Below are 21063 nucleotides of genomic sequence, written 5' to 3' on the forward strand. Positions count from 1 at the left end.
ATCCACACATGCAATCTGACTCCACAAGCTCACTGGAAGAGCCGTGCATCACCATGCTTCCACTAGAGGGCGCCATGGCACACATGTAGAAGAAGCTCTCCCCAGACTAAGGAATGTGGCCTGGAGCCGGGGCAGGGAGACCCCAGGAATGAAGGCTTACTAAGGGTAAGAGCAGAGTGTATTCCTAATTAAAGGGAGAAGGCCCTTAGGTGCATGACTTTTAAAATCCCTTTGGGAATGAAGGAAGGTGGACGAGGAGAAAGAAGCTCAAAGCGAAAGAACAACTGCGTGACCTCGAGAAGTACACAGTGTTCTCTTTGCTCCCATTAAAATGCATCACAACAGGACAGACCCAGCAATGGTGGGAGATGGCTGCCAGACAGGAACCCAAGTATGGCCCGTCCAGTCCTTACCATCCAGGACTTGTTCTGGAGTTAGGTCATTGACGTGGGCTGGACAAGTGGTGGAGAAACTCTTAGACGCGCAGCTGCAGGTCCCCTGCAACAGACAGATGGACGGGATGACTGACAAGATGCACATCCCTTCAGTGACAGCCTCTCCCTGATGCCGGCTGCTGTCACTGCCTGCTTTATTTATTTCTCACTGCCAAGTGTAGTCAACACATTTTTTTCTTCGCTGTTTAATCTGTTAATTCATCTGAGCATTCTGAGGGTGTAGTCGCTTGATTTTATCCTAGAGTGTGTGAGTCACGCACAGAGAGCAGCAGAACCTCCAAAGGTCCCTTTGGCTTGTCTTCAATTATGTGGCAGCTGTAGGTTCTGCCTGTGGGAGACATTCTGCACCTCCCTCCCTGTGGATGGAAACAGGAAACCCCAGCAGCAGCCAGACACTTAAACCAGAGGCATAAATAATGCTGCCATATCATAATCGTGACCATTTGAATGTGAGTGATGCCTGTTCTTAAGAAGCCCAGAGCACATTTATAATACTTTATCTCATTTATCTTCACATCCCTAAGAAGCAGAAGCAGAGGTCATCAGCTTTATTTTCCATGTGAAGAAGAAAAAAAAAATAAAAAAAATAAGGAGTGTCTTTCAGCCAGAACCGCCATCTTCCAGTAATTCACCAAAATGACGAACACAAAGCGAAAGAGGAGAGGCACCCGATATATGTTCTCCAGGCCTTTTAGAAAACATGGAGTTGTTCCTTTGGCCACGTATATGCGAATCTATAAGAAAGGTGATATCGTAGACATCAAGGGAATGGGTACTGTTCAAAAAGGAATGCCCCACAAGTGTTACCATGGCAAAACTGGGAGAGTCTACAACGTTACCCAGCATGCTGTTGGCACTGTTGTAAACAAACAAGTTAAGGGCAAGATTCTTGCCAAGAGAATTAATGTGCGTATTGAGCACGTTAAGCACTCTAAGAGCTGAGATGGCTTCCTGAAACGCGTGAAGGAAAATGATCAGAAAAAGAAAGAAGCCAAAGAGAAAGGTACCTGGGTTCAACTGAAGTGCCAGCCTGCTCCACCTAGAGAAGCACACTTTGTGAGAATCAGTGGGAAGGAGCCTGAGCTGCTGGAACCTATTCCCTATGAATTCATGGCATAATAGGTGTTAAAAAAAAAAAAAAGACCTCTGGACTGGAAAAAAATATGGAGGAATTAAATAATTTGCCTAGGATGACACAGTTCTGTCCACTTGGCAGCACAGACATAAAACTGGGTCTCCAGATGTGCTGAAGTGGTCTCCGTTGGTTGGTATTTTTTGGCTTCATCATTTTTATGTTATAGCACCCAAGGAGGCCTCCTCTTACCCTTCACTTACCACTGAAATTCAGGTTTAATTAGGGAATATGAATGTTGAAATGAAAAAAGAATGAAGCTTAACGAATTGCTCTTAAAACAGCCTAACCTTACAAAATAAGACACTCACTTCTATGTTGCACCAAACCACATCTGAAGCTTGGGATCCTGGTGTGTAATCTGGCATGTAATAATTGCAGACCATTTAAAGCTAGTTGTTTTGGCCAGGCGCGGTGGCTCAAGCCTGTAATCCCAGCACTTTGGGAGGCCGAGACGGGCGGATCACGAGGTCAGGAGTTCGAGACCATCCTGGCTAACACGGTGAAACCCCGTCTCTACTAAAAAAAATTACAAAAAGCTAGCCGGGCGAGGTGGCGGGCGCCTGTAGTCCCAGCTACTCGGGAGGCTGAGGCAGGAGAATGGCGTGAACCCAGGAGGCGGAGCTTGCAGTGAGCTGAGATCCGGCCACTGCACTCCAGCCTGGGCGACAGAGCGAGACTCTGTCTCACCAAAAAAAAAAAAAAAAAAAAAAAGCTAGTTGTTTCATTTTGGCTAAAGCATCTCTGTAGGAGAAGGCTTCAGAATATGTTCATCAAAATCTTCTGCAAATGGTCCCAGAACAAAGACACTGATTCTGATGACAAGAGCATGTGTGAGTAGCCATGTCTGGAGTGGCAGCCCCGTGCTGTGTGCTCCTTCTCACCCAGGCCAGGGTCCTTCCCTGGGCAGACACCTACCTCACTGCCTTTCCTTTGGCTCTGGATATTTTTCATCTTGCGCACCAAGGTTAAGTACAAGCCTGTGCCAAAGCAGTTCTTCAGGAAAAGTGGGGTGCCTGAGCAGTAGAGCCTTCCCTGGGCAATGATGGCAATGCGATCCCCAAGGAGGTCGGCCTCGTCCATATGGTGAGTTGACATGATGATGGTTCTGCCTGCAAGGTAGGGGCCAGGGCAATCACCAACCCTGCCCTGGGTTAGGTGTGGTTGGTAAAGGGTGTACAGCAATTTCCTGGCTACATAGTTGCAAAAATCAGGAATTAACTAAAAAACATCCAAGGGAACTAGTTCAGCAGCAAATTCCAGGATATTAGGACAATAATAACTAACATTTCATAGCATCCTATATACTGTAAGGCATTGCCACACACAGTGTCTCTGCATCCAGCATAGGATGTGATTCAAATAAATCTCCATATTAGGGGCTTGTGTATTATGGTCAGCATCTAGTGAGTTCCATACGTGCATTTTCTGGATCATTAAACTTTGCATTTATAATCTTCATAAAGAACACACACGTGCATACTCTCCCTAACTGGAGATGTCATTAAAAGGAAATAGCAGGCCAGATGCGATGGCTCACCAAAGTCCTGTAATCCCAGCACTCTGGGAGGCCGAGGTGGGCAGATCATCTGAGGTCAGGAGATCAAGACCATCCTGGCTAACATGGTGAAACCCCATCTCTACTAAAAATAAAACCATTAGCCGGGCGTGGTGGCAGGCGCCTGTAGTCCCAGCTACTCGGGAGGCTGAGGGAGGAGAATGGTGTGAACCTGGGAGGCGGAGCTTGCAGTGAGTGGAGATCACACCACTGCACTCCAGCCTGGGCGACAGAGCGAGACTCTGTCTCACCAAAAAAAAAAAAAAAAAAATTAGAAGAAGAAAACAGCAATGAGGATTCCAGGATGACAAACTCTCAGAGAAAGGCACAGGGCAATGCTGTGTGAGTAGAGTGAGGGGGAAAGCTCTGGCTCAATCATGGGGTTGAACCGTCCTGTTAATCTCTATGGGCACTCAGCTCTGCCTGCTGTGTCTTCCAATCTGAGCCCTTGTCTGAGAGGTGCCATGACAGAGGAGCCACTTCCATCTGCGGCCATCCTCTGGAGCACTGAATGCCCAGCAGGTCACCTTTGCACTGGTCCTGAGTGGTCATCTGACAGCTATGGAGCTTCTAGGTATGTTTGCAGGTGACCTGGTTCCCCATGGTCAGAGAGGACTTTCACCTAGAGTAGCATCCATCATTCCAGACAGAAGGGCTGCAGGTCGAGAGAATTTTCTAAACTATTTTGGGAAGTAGGTTGCCTTATCAATGATTCCCTGTTTATATTTTTAAAAACCTCAGGAGGCTTTAGCTGGAACTTAGATTCACCAAGTCACTGACAAACCCCCTTCTAAGTGTAGCCATGGTGGTTCCTGTACTCAGCTATGCCAGGTGAGAGAGTGGGGACCACAGGTAGAGCCGCAGTGAGAGCCCAGGAGACTGAGCAGTGGCTGTTACCTGAGCGATACTTCAGGAGCAGGTCCCAGATTGAGCGTCTCGAGTAAGGGTCCACCCCAGAGGTGGGTTCGTCCAGAATCACCACCTTGGCATCTCCCACAAAGGCAATGGCGACTGACAGCTTTCTCTGCATGCCACCTGGAGGCACAAGAAGGATGGGAGAGTTAAGGAGCTGTGGAGGGTGGGGACGAGAAAGGCCCAGGGCCAGTGGCATTGTGGGGGCACCCTAAGCCAGCAGCGGTTTGATGCTGCCTCTTAGATGTTCATAGCGTTCAAAGTCCTAATACTGTTCAGGCTTTGTAAATGCAGAAAGGGCAACCATCTACTCCTTGGATCAGACCCTTTGAAGACTGTTCAAACACATCAACCTCAGGACAAATAAAACCCAGGCTGCTGCGAGACAGTGCTCTGCAGGGATAATGCTCTGGGGGCTGCTGTTAGATTTCTGGGGTAACTTCACAGAGGTGTTCCCACCCTTAGAAGCTTTCCTGCTCCAAGCCTCCCCTGCCTCCTGGGTGCACTGGGAAGCCATGAATTTGCCATCTGTGGCCCTGTCTCCATCCAACTCCCAGCACCTGATAGATCCTGAGCCTCTTCATTCCGCTTGTGGTGGAGGCCTGTGTCCTCCAACATGGCCTCCATCTCCAGCTGGGCCTCCTCCCGGGACTTTCCTTTCAGCTGGGCATAGAACAGCATGTGCTCAGCCACCGTGAGGCTAGGAGGACGGGACAACGAGAAAAGCAATGGCTCAGCACTTCCACTTCTAGCAGCCGACCTTACAGAAATAATTGAGGACAAGTATTCTTGACAGAGCAATCAAGATGCTCACCGCGGTGGTGTTTATGATACAAAACAAAAATAGCAGACCCTGCTTAAATAGCTAATAAGAGGATGGCTTACATAGTTCATTCATACAATGGAATAGTCTGTAAACACTAAATATTATTTTATAGAAGAATATGTAATGACAAGAAAGATGTTCATAATATCTTATGTTTAAAAAAGCAATCCTTTTTTTGAAAAAAATGTCAGGTTATAAAATTGTATGCATAGTTTTACTATTCTTTATGATTTTAAAGTATATGTGTTTATCTATCTATACATGTATAGGAGAAAGTTCTAAAAAATTATATACCAATATGTTAACAGTGGTTATCTCTGAGTAGTGAAATTACAGGTGACTTTTATTTTTGATTTTTTGTTTACCTATATTTCCTTCCTCCCTCCTTCCCTTTCCTTCCCCCTTCCCCTTCCCTTTTTTTCCCTCCCCTCCCCTCCCTTCATCCCCTCCCTCTCTCACTTTCTTTTTTCCTCCTTCCTTCCTTCCTTCCTCCCTTCCTTCCTTCCTTCCTCCCTTCCTTTTCTTCCTTCTTCCTCCTTCCTCTTTCCTTCCTTTCTTTTTTCCTTCCTTCCTTCCTTCCTTCCTTTTCTTCCTCCCTTCCTTCCTCCCTTCCTTTTTTTTCTTTCACAATGACTACGCATAGCTTCTTAGATAAGAAATAAAAGATACCTTATTGGGGAAAAAAAGTAACTGAAAAGCCCCCTGAAAAGTTTGCCTTTCATGCCATGGCTTACACAGGAAAAAGGAACAATGGTCCTCCTGTCTTTGGTCCCTGAAAGGAAATACTTCAGGGCTGCACAAGAGGCTAGGGGATCAATCAGCTGCTCTGTCAGAGTGAAGGCAGCTTCATCCTTCTGAGGGGGAAGCCCTCAGCTCTGAGCAGCAGAGCCAGAGTCCCATATTCTGAGGGACAATTCTCACTGGAAGTAAGACAAAGGACCTTAAACATGGAGGAAACAAAATAAGAGTCTGTATCTCTGCCTGTGCCCCAGCCCAGCATCCCTGAGCTGGGCTCTGGAAAAGTGTGCTGGGGGCAGAGGTGAGGAGAGGGGATGGGGAGGTCTCAGTTCCTGTGTTGCTTACTGGTGGAACAGGATGTTGTGCTGTGGACACATGCCAAGGCTCTGCCGGATTGCATCCAGGCTGGTTTCAATGTCCCTTCCTCCAACGAGCACAGTCCCAGAGGTTGGTGGCAACAGACCCGTCAGGATGGACCTGCGGAACACAGGAGTCAGTGGCAGAAGAGATGGCCTTTAGCAACATGCCTTAGGAGGGCTGCCCCACACTACGTTCAGTGAGAACTCTCACTGGATTCCTGCCTGAGCTGTCAATCAAACCCAAACCGCTGTTAGCTGTGGGGCCTCCTTAGCACCAGCGTGTGCATCCAGGCCCTAATGCAGAGGGCCACCTCGGCCGTCCTTCTCTGCTACTTATTTCCTGGGGCTCCCAGGCCAACGCTGAGGGCTTCTGGGATTCCCAGCCTCAGAATGTTCATATGCAGTCACAGGTATCCCCAGCTCAGCCATCACAGAGCCTGGTGTTGGAGAGGATCAATAAAAGGTGTTTGGTGCATGACTCAAGGCTTTGCCTCCTGGGTGAGCAGTCATGGCTATTGAAAAGCCAGGTGTCATCATCATAAAGCCGGGTAAGGTCTTGATGAAGGCGATAACTCTAAGCAGTCCTAGGCATTTGTTGATTAACTGATGGAAGCCAGGCATGGCAATTACCACCATCAGTATTAGCTTTGGATCCAAAATATAAAAAGCCCAAGAGCAACGGTGGGTAATTTTTTTTTTTCTTTTTGTGAAATGGGGACTATGACTCCCATGTCCCTAGGCTGTTGTAAGGCTTAAATGAGTTAATACACTTACAACATTAGAACAGAGCCAGCATAAAGTAAAACTCAAAAATATTATTACTGTTAGTATTAAACATTGTTTTAACCCCCGGGGGAAGTTGCATGTCAGCAGCTGATGAAGTAATGTGTTTGCCTTTGCGGAGCCCTGGGGTGCTGGACTTTACTTCCAGCTCTCTGACCATATCAGTTAGCATGGAGAGAAATCAGATGGATGCAGGACCGCCACACCCACCCAGCTCTGTCCCTGATACCAGCTCAGGCTATCTGAACTTGTCCTGATGGAGAAGCTGAAATCTCCGCGGATCAACCACTAGAGGGAAACAGAACCAAATAGAATGGCACCGGCCCCACATTCCATTCACACTGAACCGCCCTAGAGAACATTCCATCACAGGGTGTACACACTGCTGTTCCTTCCTGGGGCTCTCCAAAAGACGTGAAGACTGTGTCACGTGGGTTCGCTGCCCACTGCGAGGTCCGTGTCTGCTGCTCCTTGGGAAACCATGGCGGGCCCTGTTCTTCTCTCAGCAGATGGCGCTCGGGTCCCTTGGAGGAGAGTGGGACCCCTGCGGAGCTGACAGGTCCACGCAGAGCCCTTCGCCTTCCATGCCCTGACCTTCTGTTGCCCGGCGGTTACTCCACAGGCCCCTCTAGAGACTGATTGCTTTTTGTTTTTTTTTTTTTTTTTTTACTTTCTCCAGAACTACCACTAACCCTCATCAGCTGATGTTGAAGCCTGCCTAATGATTGGTAGGAAAAGGAATTTTCCTTGAAAATAGCAGGACTCTGCCTGGTGTGGTGGTTCATGCCTGTAATCCCAGCACCTTGGGAAGCTGAAGTGGGCAGATTACCTGAGGTCAGGAGTTTGAGACCAGCCTGGCCAACATGGTGAAACCCTGTCTCTACTTAAAAAAAAAAATACAAAAATTAGCTGGGCATGGCGGTATGTACCTGTAGTCCCACCAACTTGGGAGGCTAAGGTGGGAGAATCGCTTGATCCTGGGAGGTGGAGGTTGCAGTGAGCCAAGATCGCACCACTGCACTCACCACTGCACCCCAGCATGGGTAATGGAGTGAGACATTGTCTCAAAAAAAAAAAAAAAGAAAGCAAAGCAAAGAGAAAGGAAATAGGGAAATAGCAGGACTCTATAGATTCCGTGCACGTGATGACAGTGGCCATGATTTGATCACCACCATGGACTGTTGGGATCGGGGAAAGACTCAAGGTGTGAGAAACAAGAGGCAACCGTGGTGCCTGGCTTTTGCCCCCACTGAGCCATGACAACTCAGTGGCCTCAGGAAAGTCACTTCAACTCTCTGAATGAATGTCCACTTCCCCAGCACACAAAAGGGGCAATAAACTTATTCTACCTCCCCCTCAAGAGAATACATATGAGTGAGCTTTGAATATTGCAGCAAGCTTTTACACATTCTTGGGGCCACAAATATTTGTCACTAAAATTTGTGGGAAAGAGTAGACATCCGCTGACAGGGAAAGACTAAGCCAGGAAATGACAGGCTAGCATGGCAGCCAGCTTCTCTGCTGGAAGACTCACAAGGTGGTGGTTTTCCCTGCTCCATTGTGGCCGAGGAACGCGGTGATCTGGTTCTCGTAGAAGGTGATGTTCAGACGGTCCACAGCTGGCCGGCCATAGGGCTCAAAAATCTTCACCAGATTCTTCACACATACCCCAGGAACCCACCCTGGATGCTCACGTTCAAAGAAGGAGTCTTGGAGGAAAATAATGAACATGATGTAAACATAATGCCTAATTACACGGCCCCAGGGCTTTTTCTCCAGTCCTTGTCTTCTGCCTGTAACATCACCTGCCCCTGTAGACTGCGGAATCATAATAGTAATAATAGCATCAAACATTTATATAGCACCTCCTATATGCCAGGCACTGCTTCAACTGCTTTACACAAATTACCTCAATGTACTTTTATAACGGTCCTAAGGTGTAAACATTTATTAGGTACATTTCCATAGCCAAGGAAACCTCAGAGACAGAGACATCAACTCTCCTATCAAGGACACATAGGCACGAGTGGCAGAGTTGGGATTTGAACCCAGAGCCCATGCTCATCAGAGTGCACTCACTGTCTACAGGGAGAGTTGGCCCCAAGCTCAACCTGGGTCCTAGGCCCTCATTGCCAACAGTCCATGGGGCATTTCCTCATGAATTTCTGGAAGCGGCTTAGGCTCTTCATCTTCCCAAAACAACATCTGCTTTCAGACTCTCCCATGACCTTTTCCGGACCACCATTCTCCTAGTCACCCTGGCTTGAATCTTTGAGCTGACTTTGACTAAGGCTTCTTGCTCCTCAGAACTCCCAGAGTTGTCCAATTAGGTGGGTAGGGCAGTCCACGCTTCCCCATCACCATCCCTCAAATCCCACTCCCCTCCTTCCTCCTCCCATGCCCCCTCCACTGCAGACCCTCACCTAGTGCTCTCACTTCTCCCTGACCTCCCGTCTCTCCCTGCTTCATTTCACCCTATATGGCACAGCTTAATTTGTCATCTTTTTTTTTTTTTTGAGACGGAGTCTCGCTCTGTCGCCCAGGCTGGAGTGCAGTGGCGCAATCTCAGCTCACTGCAAGCTCCGCCTCCCGGGTTTACGCCATTCTCCTGCCTCAGCCTCCCGGGTAGCTGGGACTACAGGCGCCCGCCACCTCGCCCGGCTAGTTTTTTGTATTTTTTAATAGAGACGGGAGGCCAGGCGCGGCGGCTCAAGCCTGTAATCCCAGCACTTTGGGAGGCCGAGACGGGCGGATCACGAGGTCAGAAGATCGAGACCATCCTGGCTAACACGGTGAAACCCCGTTTCTACTAAAAAATACAAAAAACTAGCCGGGCGAGGTGGCGGGCGCCTGTAGTCCCAGCTACTCCGGAGGCTGAGGCAGGAGAATGGCGGAAGCCAGGAGGCGGAGCTTGCAGTGAGCTGAGATTCGGCCACTGCACTCCAGCCCGGGCGGCTGAGCAAGACTCCGTCTCAAAAAAAAAAAAAAAAAAAAAATAGAGACGGGGTTTCACCATGTAGGCCAGGATGGTCTCAATCTCCTGACCTCGTGATCCGCCCGTCTCGGCCTCCCAAAGTGCTGGGATTACAGGCTTGAGCCACCGCGCCCGGCCTTAATTTGTCATCTTAATACTGTAGCTTTAAGCATTTGTTTCCCTAGGGGGAGAAATTCCACTGTTTCTTCTGTGTGTGCCTCCTGGCCTTGCCTGCAACTGAGGTGGAATCAGTCCCCAGCCTCCTGATTTCAGCCTCGACTTTCCACTGTGGGAGAAGAATCTTCCCAGAGGCATGGTGTACTGCAGTGGGCAGTACACCCCTGTGGTGGGCTGGAGGGATAAAAGCCAGACCCTCTCCTGCCCTGTCAGGCAGAGCCCGGGGGCTGGCCTGTCTAAACCCAGAGCATTTTGGCCACAGGGAAATGCATATGCTTAGGGAATGAAAAGCCTTGGGAAAAATACAGAACTAGTTTAAGAGAGAAGATGAGGGCAGCAAAAGGCAGGAAAAACAGAACTTGTAAACCTGGGTCATCAGTTTAGGGATTATTAGGTAACTTCCACTGTCAGGAAAGGCTTCTGATGGTTTCAATGAATGGCCTTCTAGATTTGTAAGCCGTAAGTGAAGTGTAGTCAGCTCCCCTGGAGTCTCTTTCCCCCTGGACACAGAAGCATTTATTTTTGTCTTTCCTTATAGCTCATATCCGCTTTAAGTCCCAGTGACCAAAGTTATTGTTCTTGCTAAATCCTCGGAAGTCAGCACATTTGTGCAACTCACTTGGGATTTGCCTAACAAGGGCACAGGCACACTACATAGTTGGTATTTGCTTTCTCCAGGAAATATGCGCTAATGTCTGGGCTGAACCATTCATTCCACACACATGCAGATGGACCTCTGAGAAGGGATCTGGTTTAACACTTGTCAACAGAGAGAGTCAGTTTCTTGGGCTTCTTTCCACCCTTGCCATGAGATGTTTTGCTCTGGCCCTCTGCAGTGCTTAGAGCCTTTTCCTCGCCTCTGCTGTGCATTCTTTATTGGGGTTTTACCGTGTATTCCTTCTGGGTGTTCCGGATCCTCCGTTTCCTCTGTTAGGGGCTCGGTCTTTTCCAGGGCTCTTTCTTCTCTGGTTGAACACCCTGCACCAATCAGAAGCCAGTGTTACTCTACCTCCGGGAGCTGAGAACCAGCAAAGGCAGGAAAGGAGGGGAGCGGTATGGGGAGCAAATGAGTTTCCTAGCCAGCCTCTGACCTGCTTTAGGGCTGTGCAGTACTCAAGCATGATGGCACAATCTTTGCCAGTCCCAGAGGAAGATGTGTAACAGGCGCTTCAGACTTGGAGAGTTTCACCTCCTCCTCTCAATGTGCCAGGAGGAGCCCACAGTTTCAGAAATTGTGATTTTTAAAAAATTAAGAAAACCAGTTTTGAATTTGAAATGAGTTAATTTTCTTTAGCCCACCACTGGTCCATTTTACTCCAATCCAAAACATGTGAAAGTCATAGCGAACCTTGAGTAAAAGTCTATTCAGGGGCCAGATGCGGTGGCTCACCCCTGTAATCCCAGCACTTTGGGAGACCAAGGCCGGCAGATCACAAGGTCAGGAGTTTGAGACCAGTCTGACCAACTTGGTGAAACCCCGTATCTACTAAAAATAAAAAAATTAGCCGGGTGTGGTGGCGTTCACCTGTAATCCCAGCTACTCAGGAGGCTGAGGCAGGAGAATCACTTGAACCCGGGAGGCGGAGGTTGCAGTGAGCCAAGATAGCGCCACTGCACTCCAGCCTGGGCGACAGGAGTGAGACTCTGTCTCAAAAAACAAAAACATAAACAAAGTCTATTCAAAGTGCTATGACGGGCAGCCAGCTTAAACTGCAGCTTGGGAAATGGTTTACCTGAGAAATTCACCTAGATGGGCATTTAAGTATCTTGGAATTAACACCAGGGTTGAGCCTGGTGATGGTATTAATACAAGCCTGGACAAATTGTGAAGTGTGGTATAAACACACACATTGCGCGCGCACACACACACACACACACAGACACTTTTTGGCAAACTTGGCATTTGGTTTAAAAAGACATCAGGACATCCTGGAAGGAGAAGAGAAGCAGAAGGACCAGTCAGTCTGCCAGACAGGAAGGCAGGGACAGGAGGAAACCACTGTCACCAAGCATCCAAGGGCTCTCGGCCTCAAGTGCACACACAAGAGCAGGGCGAGATTTCTCAATGCAACAGCCACCCAGGGCCCCTCTGTCCCCTGCCCTCTGAAAACGTGCAGGATATGTGCTGGAGCGGCAGGTAGTGGGCCTGGGGTCAGGGACCTGCCGCCTCTAGTACTGTTCTTCTATTTCTGCTTCCTGAAGGACTTTTGAATCTATGCCCCACGATTCCTTTGATCACTTTACTAGCTATCAAACTGCACAAATAGGTAATGAAATAGCAAGAGGAAACATCCTCTTGAAGAGTTTAATCACTGGAATGAGTTTCCTGCCAGGCAATATATGTGCAAGTTCCAGATTTTGTCCCAAGTGACCAATGGGGGAAGATACCGGATGTCTCCTGGACTCCATTTTTAATTTTTTAATCTGTGAAAGGAGAGAGGTTGGGTAGACACTCAGCTCTTTTCTGGTTTTAGAGAGTTTTAGAAATCCATTTCAGTCCAGCCTATGAGACGGGTGAAAAATATTTGCCTTCCGTTGGCAAACATATTTGTGATTCACTTTTGAAGGAGCATATTTTTCTTATGATTTCTTTTTTTCTTAAGAGGCAGAGTATCTGTTGGGATTGTAGAGAAAAAAAAATGCCCACAAGCCCGGATACTCATTGACATTAAAAACATTCTAGGAATACACCCCTGTGTTGAAATTTTTCATTTATTATATGATAATTTTATTATAGTAAACAATTAACAAGTTTACAGGTAGACAAGATGAATAAGTCAATACAATGAAAAAATCCTGAGCTGTTAACGTGCTGTTTGTTTGACCCAGTGAAAACAAAAGAAAAAAAAAAAAAACCTGGCCAAACCTTTTAAAGGCCCTACACTAATCCCCTAGAGAAAACAAACATCGATCTCAGTGCTTACAGGATAAGTCCTGGCCCAGGCCCAACAATACAAAGTAAAGAACAGGTAGGTGAGCAACAAACAGATGGGAGAGTACTTCCTTGGCTTGCAGAGCCTCCCAGCTCTAGGGGAGGCCCTGCTCACACTCTGGAATTTCTTTGCTTTCTCAGACCTCACAAAAGAGTCTGTTTCTCCCTGCCTAGAACTTTCTCTAGTTAGGCCTCCTGTTTGGTTCAGCAGTAAAGGTGCCTTTTACCTAAGATGTGTTGTGGGCAAATGCCCTTTCAGCCTTCTTCCCCACCCCTAAGAAATATCAACAGGAGAATTTGAGGCATTACTGTGAAGATCAACAGCTCAGCCTCAGCCCCAGGAGGAGTCTGCATCTTGGGAGAACAAACTAACTTATATTTTGAAAAGGCAGAGAAGAATAAAACGGCAACGAGGAAGGCAGTGGGGGACGAATGCAAAGGTTCCTTCATGATTCCCTGGATTTCTGCTTTATACTGAAAAGTTGCAAAAGTTCTTTGAACCCTGAAGTGGCTTGGCCTTTTTTAAATAGGGCAATTTAGTCTACTGGACAAAGTGTACAGGACACAGGGCTTCATCCATGATCAGCCATTCATGATCACACAGGGCCCAGCGACTCGTTAAAGGTGGGCTCCCAGAGGCTGCAATGCCTATCAAGGGGCAGAGTCCCCGGAGGCAGCTGACTCATCAGGAATCACACCGTTTACATAGAAGGCCACCTCTGTGACCCATACGCATCCTGCACAGAGCCCAAGGAGCCGATTTCAAACATTAAGATTTGTGTTTTAAAGGACTCACCTTCACCGCCAAGCCAATACGACTCTTGCATAAGAAAGTACCAAGGAAGCGGGGTTCCATAGTCTCCTAAAAATAAAAGCAAATAAACAGAGAAGGTCGAAGGAGTCTCCCTATCCTACCTTACCGCAGTTCTATCAGATCCAGGGTTTATCTACCTCAAATTGTAACTACAGGTATTTGTAGTTATCATTACACGGCTATTCTCAGGTTCCTAGAAAGATTACTCCTTCCAACATATTTTTATCCACACGGTCATGTTTTTGGGGTGTTATAAGCAACAGTAAGACCAATAATCTTGGTTGACATTAGTTTTCCAAAAAAAATGTTTCATGAGATTATTAAATGAAGTCCTTTTCCAGGAGTCAGATAATAACAATGGTGATCATCACTAACATGTACTGGATATTCTTTCTGTGGCAGGCATTGCTGTGAGTGCTTTCCATGTGTTAAATAATTTAAACCTCAAAACAATCCCAGGAGATAGGTAGTAATATTATTCTTGTGAGAAAGGAAAGTGAGGCACACTGAGCTTGAGCCATCTACCCCTGATCACAGATAGTTGCCCCTGGTCACAGAGAGTTAAACAGAAATGTAGGAATTCCAACACAGGTAATCCAGTTCTAATGTCACTGTTTTTAATTCTACACCCCCACCCCTCATTCAGCTGGATCCACCAGGGTTCCAAGAAAAAGACTCCCAAATTTCTAGTCCAGTTCTCTTTGAAAGTTCTGCTCCCTACAAAATGTTGATTTTGTAGAATCATGGTCTCAGCTTTTTTTAAGAGTTGCCATATGTTTCATGGCCTTTGCTGCCACTGAACTGTCTATTCCTCGGGGCAGGTCTGGATCTTTATCTCCACCACTCTATTCCCGGAACCTGGCCCTGCTGAGCCTCACACACAGGTACTGTTCAGTAAATAGCTGGTGAATAAATGAAAGCTTTAGCTTGGCTAAAATAAAACTTTTGAATTACGCACAAATTTCCATTTTAATCAACTAATTTTCATCTATTATATCTCTTTCCAACAGTCTAGTAGGATAGAAAAAGCAGACTAAGTTCAAGTGTCTTGTTCAAAGTCACCGTCATGGGTTGAATCTGGTCTCCCTCCAAAAAGATATGTTGGGGTCTGTAACATAATACAAAATATACTTGGTCTTTGTTCCCAGCTCCCGTGCAGGGCACAGATCTCCTAAAACCCTTGGAATTTCCTGGCAGAAAGGAGTGTCTTTTTTTATTCATAATGAGCCCCTTCCTCCACCACATCTGAGTTTATGCTAATGATGTGACTCAGGGTAGAGCCCCAAGATAGCTGCAGTTTCTCGGGACTGGTCGCCAGAAATACCACCCATGTGAAGAATGGAACTTTCAGTCCCAACCCCCAACCTCCAGTAGGGGAGTAGGGAGCTGGAGATAGGGTTATAAAAACTCTTGAACAACAAGATTTGGAGAGCTTCTGGGTTGCTGAACACTTTGAGGTGCTGGGAGGGTGGTGTGTCTAGAGAAAGCATAGAAGCTCTGCCCCCAATCCCATACCGTGCTTCTCTTCCATGTGGCGGTTCCTGAGCTGTATCCTTCATTTTAAAGCTGTGATTGTAAGTACAGGACTTTGGCAAAAGTGTGGGTAGCCTGGGCACCACATTTCCAGCTGGCATCTGAAGAGGGGGCAGTCTTGTGGGACTGAACCCGTGGAGTCTGTGTGAATTCTGGATAGTGTCAGAATTCAATTGAATTCTTGGACAACCCATTAATATAGGAGAATTGGTTGGTGCCAAAACAACAACAACAACAACAACAACAACCAAAACACACATTTGGTGTCAGAAGTAGTGTCAAGAAAAAAGACACCAGAGTGCTAACCCCAGGTGCCTCATAATGTGGCCTTGTTTAGGAACAGGGTCATTGCAGACGTGATTAGTTGAGATGAGGTCACATGGGAGCAAGGTAGGCCCCTAATCCAATCCAGCTGGTGTCCTTATAAGATGGCCATGTAAGACAGGGAGAATGCCATGTGCAGATGAAGGATCAGAAGGGTGCATCTACAAGTCAAGGAGTGGCCAAGCACCTATAGGTTTCAGAGGGAGCATGGCCCTGCCAACACCTTGATTTTGGACTTCTAGCCTTCAGAGCTGTGAGATATAAATGGCCGTTGTCTAAGCCGCCCAGTTAGTGGTATTTTGTTATGGCAGCTCTAGTAAACGAATGCACCCATGCCACTAGGATGCAAACCCAGGCCTCCTGACCCAGTCTAGAGGCCTTCCTCCTATTGAGGGTGGCTGCCTACCTATTTCTGCCAACGCCTACCTATTTCTGCCAACAAAGGTTGCCCTGAGATGATCTGAGAGCTGTGAGTTTGTCCCTCCTCGTGGATTGGACCAGCCTTACTGTCCCCTGCCTGCTCTTGGCTACAGCATCAAGAGCCAGGCATGGCTGTTATAGCACAAGAAGGCTGTCGGCTGACTTGGAGACCACTCAGATGAAGGTGGGGCAGCTCTAATGACCAGAAAATGCTAATTTGAAGGAAAATTTGATTTTCTACCAAGCAAATACATGACTGTGCAAACAGCCAATTTACAAAAGCTGATTTTCCATGCCACAGATTAATTAGATATTTACAGTGCCACCAAAGGTCAGACACTATTCTGGGCACTGGGACTGTCACGGTTAACAAAATAGACCATGTGCCTGCCCTCTAGGCTCATTTCTACTAAGGGCAGAGAGTCAGTAAATACATGCATAAGATACATCATCATATCAGATGTTGAAGAATGTTCCCCAAAATAAAGTAGGGTAAGGGGATGGGAACCCTGAAGGAATGTTGTTTATAGAGCCATAGATGTGTAGATCTCTTCAGTCTGGAAAGATCCCTGTGATAATGTGACATTTGAACAAAGACCTTAACAAAGTAAGGAAGCAAGCCTGCAGATATGAGGGGTGGGTTGGGGGGTCGGGGGAGAGAAACGTGCTTCTGGCATGAGAACAGCAGGTGGAAAGGCACTGAAGAGGAAATGCACTTGGTGTATTAAACAGTCAGTAAGGAGGCCGACGTGGCTGGAGCAGAGGAACATGGAGGAGAAGGGAAAATCATGAGAAGAGGAAGAAAGTTGGAGGCCAGATAATGAAGCATCTTGGAGGCCAGGGTTAAGACACCGGGTTTTACTCTGAACGAGAGGAAAATCCAGTGGAGGCATTTGACAGAGAGGGCTGACACCATATGACCTTGATTCTGAAAGGATCTCCCTGAATACAGTGTGGAAAATGGACTGATGCGAGGTGGTAGTGGAAGGAAGAGGCTGGGATTGGGAAAGTTAGGTGGTGACAAGAGATCAGATTCTGGATTTGTTTCTCAAGTAAAGCCAGTAGGATTTGCTGGTGGATTTTTGACTTCTAGATTTAAACTTCAAATGCTGGCTCTGACAAAGAGCTTAGAAGCAATGAAATTTAAACTAGATGAATGGAGAGGGCTGGGGATCTGAAGAACTCAATTACCTTTACCCTATAGCGGGGGATGCTTACCTGGAAACACCTGGTCAAGGTACCAAGCGAGTAAGCCGTAGACAGCAGCATCAAGGAGCATCATCTGCATGGACATCAGGAAGCTGAATTCGTCCCCTTCCGTGGGACTGTTCCCGATGTTGCTCCACTGCAGCCCCAGGCCTTGCTCTTCAAAGCGAACCAGGTACTCAGTGCCAAATCCAAATGCCACCGGAGACAGCAGGCTCTGCAGTGAGGCAGAGAGGGCACAGAAAATGAGCAGTGCCTTTTATCCAATGCAACAGCACCCAGATGCCCTCAAGGTAGAGGGGAGGACCAAAAGAGGGTCCCCATTGCCTCCCAGTGTAAGGTCACCTCAGGAGGGGTGAAGGCCGTCTTCCTCTAGACAGCTAGGGGGAGTTCAGAGTGTCTCTCTGCAAACAAGAGAGTCTCTAGCTATACAGTCACAAAAAACCATGAAACAATTCTCAGCCCAGCCCTAATCTACAGTTGTGAGACCTATAGCTTCCTAGTGATCTATGTACCCAAGAAGGTGGCCTCAAAGTTCCATCTGCCTACTCAAGGATTACCAAAATAGCCCAGCTCTGCCCACAGATGAGTCATAAGGATTTCTTGCCACTAATCCATTGTGATCTTTTTAGAAAATTGGGTGCAATAAATGGCAGCGATTGATTTCTTATTTAACCTAAGAAATGAAAGGCAGATGCCCTGACACCTCTGGAGCCCAATAAGTGTGAGTCGTGAGAATAAGTCAGACTTTCTGTCTTTTCCCAGTGAGGGCAGGTGGTCATCCCTTCTTGACTCTACAGCACAGAGACAGGGAGACTCCGGAGGACAAGGGGAACTGCACCCTCCAGGGCCAGAGGCTGATTAGAGGGTGGAAATGGCCCATTTGAAAACAATTAGAGAAAAGACAGTGCTCTTTGTCTGGGTCTGGGAATTGTGAACTAGGAAGTTTCTCAGGCCATCAGAAGTCAGTTTCCGGACTCCTCTCCTGGCTGGCAAGCCTGACTCTGTGGACAGTCTCATTCTGCACTTCTTTCTGCAAGCACTGGTAGAGCATGTTAAAGATACTTGTGGAAATACTCCAAGTTTGTTCTGAAGCAAACAAAAACTTTTAATTAATGGAAACATATCTTTAGACAGAGAGTAAAGTGGCGAGCTCCCTCCCTTCTGATTCTTCTCAAAGAATGGGAAAGGAAAACTAGTGAAATGGGCTGCTGGCTCTCTCTTGTGAGTAAACCAAGGGACCCATGAGTTGAACTGGTTTTTTAATGACTTTCCAGGGCAGACGAATCAAGCAGGTGTGGTGAGGAGTCACTGTTGCATCGCTCAGGGTGAGAACTCCTCCCACTTTTGCCCCTGTACCTTTTAGCCTCACATGAACCTTTTAACCTTAGGTCAAAGGCAAAGTGAACCCCCTTAGAGGGCAGGCTGGGTCTTCAGAACTGCTACAGACCCTTCTGAGGAAACGTGTCGTAGGACAGGGGCCAGCCCAGGGGCCTCACCACAGCCTTCTTCAGCTCAGCAGTCATGCGGTCCTGCCAGGCGAAGCACAGGATGTGTGGCAGGTAGAGGGTGAAATAGATGACACCACTACAGGCTGCTGCCACACTGGCCTTGGAGAAGAAGGTGCTGAGCAGGAAGCACAGCATGATGGTGGCAGTGGAGAAAGCCAACAAGAACAGGAAGAGGATGAATGGGTCGCTGTAATGTAGGATTCTTCCATGCTGAAACCAAGAGGCCATGCGTCAGTAATGCCTGCCCTTGTCCGGACGCCTTCTCACTCTGCCCTAAAGGACTCTCTCGCACGAGCCTGTTGTTAGTGTCTAAATTTCTACAATGCACACTCCATGCGCTGAGTTCCTTTAATCCTAGGAATGCCATTTTCCCTGGGAAGAGTAGCACATTAGACTCCTATCAGTCATCAGTAATGTTAAAAAAAATTAATTGGGAGACCATTAGGCTGAAACGGCCCCAGCATTCTGTGTTCCTACATCAGCAAACCAAAACCCAACTCAGAAAGTTAACTAACCACAGACTGCCCACTACCTCTAATCAGGGACTTTCCCTGTGAATCAATCAAATACTTGCTTTGTTTTTCTTTGTCTTGCTTCCCTACCCCTCAGAGGTGCCCTGAACCACTTGTGATCTGGAGCCTCCTGTGAATCAGTTTGCTGGAATCAACTCTTTAACATTTTAATGTGCCTAAGTTTCTCTTTTAATAGTATGTATTAAGTGTTAAGTAAGCAAATCCTTGGTGAGAAGAGTGGTCATGTGGAGAAATATGGCTGGGACAAGGGAGGAAGACCTGGGTAGGGCATCTTGGAGCATCTCCAGGGCCCTGGATAAACCAGGTATATGGGAAACAAAGAGGGAGATGGGAGGGGACTCCAGAGGAGCTTCAACGTTTTGCCTGGGGCCTGGCCTGCCCGATGCCATCATCTGTACTTGATTTTCTGAGATTTGCTACCCACACAGGTGAAAACATCAGTAATTAATCCAAATCACTTGGAAATGGATTGATCCTCCCCATCCATGAATATCACACAAATACATTTCCTAGCACCTGCTGGCAGTACTCAGTAACCTTCACATTAACCAATGAATCAACCACTTTGGCTATGTAGAAAATAGGACCAAACTAACAACTTTCGCTAGGGGAACTGCTATCCAATTGCACTAGAGGATAAACTGAGATTGTCAAGTGTATTAGACCTTCTTGGTTATCCTTTGCTAGAGGCATCCTATGAGGCAGTTTACTCTCTGAACACGCAAATGAGTACATAGAACTCATCCTGTGCTCTTCCCAGGAACATAAAGCAACAAATAGGTCCATGTCCTAAATGAGTTCTGATCAATTGGCAGTAGTTCCCTGGAGTTTTGGGTTCCTCTCGTAGAAAAGAGACCGATGAGTAGTATCTGTGATGGGCATGTGAGAGCTGAGTGGAAAGAACGTGCCTTTTGTCTGCTGTGGCTGCCATTTCTCCTTTCTGCTCTCCTGCCTGTGGGTACTGACAGAACAGACTGAAAACAGACAAAACAAATGGCAAGGGGGGGCGGGGCACAGAAGAGACCCATGCTTAACTAGAACCCAAATCTGAGGAAATCTAAATAAAAGTCTAGATTAGGACTCAGAGCTCCTGATTTTGTGCGTCACCCACACGCAGCTCCATAAAAATAAGTCCAAAGCTGAACATATGGCTTTTGGATGGAATCACTTTAAGGTAGTTGTTGCAATTCTCAGAAGAATGAAATCAATTTCTTTTTTTTTTTTTTTGGAGACGGAGTCTAGCTCTGTCGCCCAGGCTGGAGTGCAGTGGCGCGATCTCGGCTCACTGCAAGCTCCGCCTCCCGGGTTTACGCCATTCTCCTGCCTCAGCCTCCCGAGTAGCTGGGACTACAGGCGCCCGCCATCTCGCCTGGCTAGTTTTTGTATTTTTTAGTAGAGACGGGGTTTCACTGTGTAGCTCAGGATGGTCTCGATCTCCTGACCTCGTGATCCACCCGTCTTGGCCTCCCAAAGTGCTGGGATTACAGGCTTGAGCCACCGCGCCCGGCCTTCAATTTCTTTTTTATGTTTATTTTTTTTTAGACAGAGCTTTGCTCTGTTGCCCAGGCTAGAGTGCAGTGATACGATATTGGTTCACTGTGACCTCCACCTCCTGGGTTCAAGAGATTCTCCTGCCTCAGCCTGCTGAGTAGCTGGGACTACAGGCATGTGCCACCACACCTGGCTAATTTTTGTATTTTCAGGAGAGGCGTGGTTTCACCATGTTGGCTAGACTGGTCTGGAACCCCTGACCTGAAGTGATCTGCCCGCCTCCATCTCCCAAAGTGTTGGGATTACAGGCGTGAGCCACTGCGCCAGGCCTGAAATCAATTTCTTTCTTTTTTTTTTTTTTTTTGAGGCGGAGTTTCACTCTCGT

General features: G+C 47.3%; 1 protein-coding gene across 1 annotated transcript in view; it reads right to left on the reverse strand.

Annotated features, from left to right (window-relative positions):
- The window catches only part of ABCA4 (ATP-binding cassette, sub-family A (ABC1), member 4), a 134789-nt gene that overhangs the window by 47795 nt on the left and 65931 nt on the right, over window positions 1-21063 (reverse strand). The window contains exons 15-24 of the mRNA XM_011940010.1: window positions 18643-18864; window positions 17156-17360; window positions 13643-13708; window positions 10803-10892; window positions 8298-8472; window positions 5967-6098; window positions 4618-4757; window positions 4043-4180; window positions 2506-2699; window positions 414-498 (exon numbers count right to left, since the gene is read on the reverse strand). Coding sequence (XP_011795400.1) covers window positions 414-498; window positions 2506-2699; window positions 4043-4180; window positions 4618-4757; window positions 5967-6098; window positions 8298-8472; window positions 10803-10892; window positions 13643-13708; window positions 17156-17360; window positions 18643-18864 — 1447 coding nt within the window. The remainder of the gene's footprint in view (window positions 1-413; window positions 499-2505; window positions 2700-4042; window positions 4181-4617; window positions 4758-5966; window positions 6099-8297; window positions 8473-10802; window positions 10893-13642; window positions 13709-17155; window positions 17361-18642; window positions 18865-21063) is intronic.

Source organism: Colobus angolensis, unplaced genomic scaffold (genome assembly GCF_000951035.1).
Source record: "Colobus angolensis palliatus isolate OR3802 unplaced genomic scaffold, Cang.pa_1.0 Scaffold186, whole genome shotgun sequence".
In the NCBI taxonomy this organism is placed as follows: Eukaryota; Metazoa; Chordata; class Mammalia; order Primates; family Cercopithecidae; genus Colobus; species Colobus angolensis.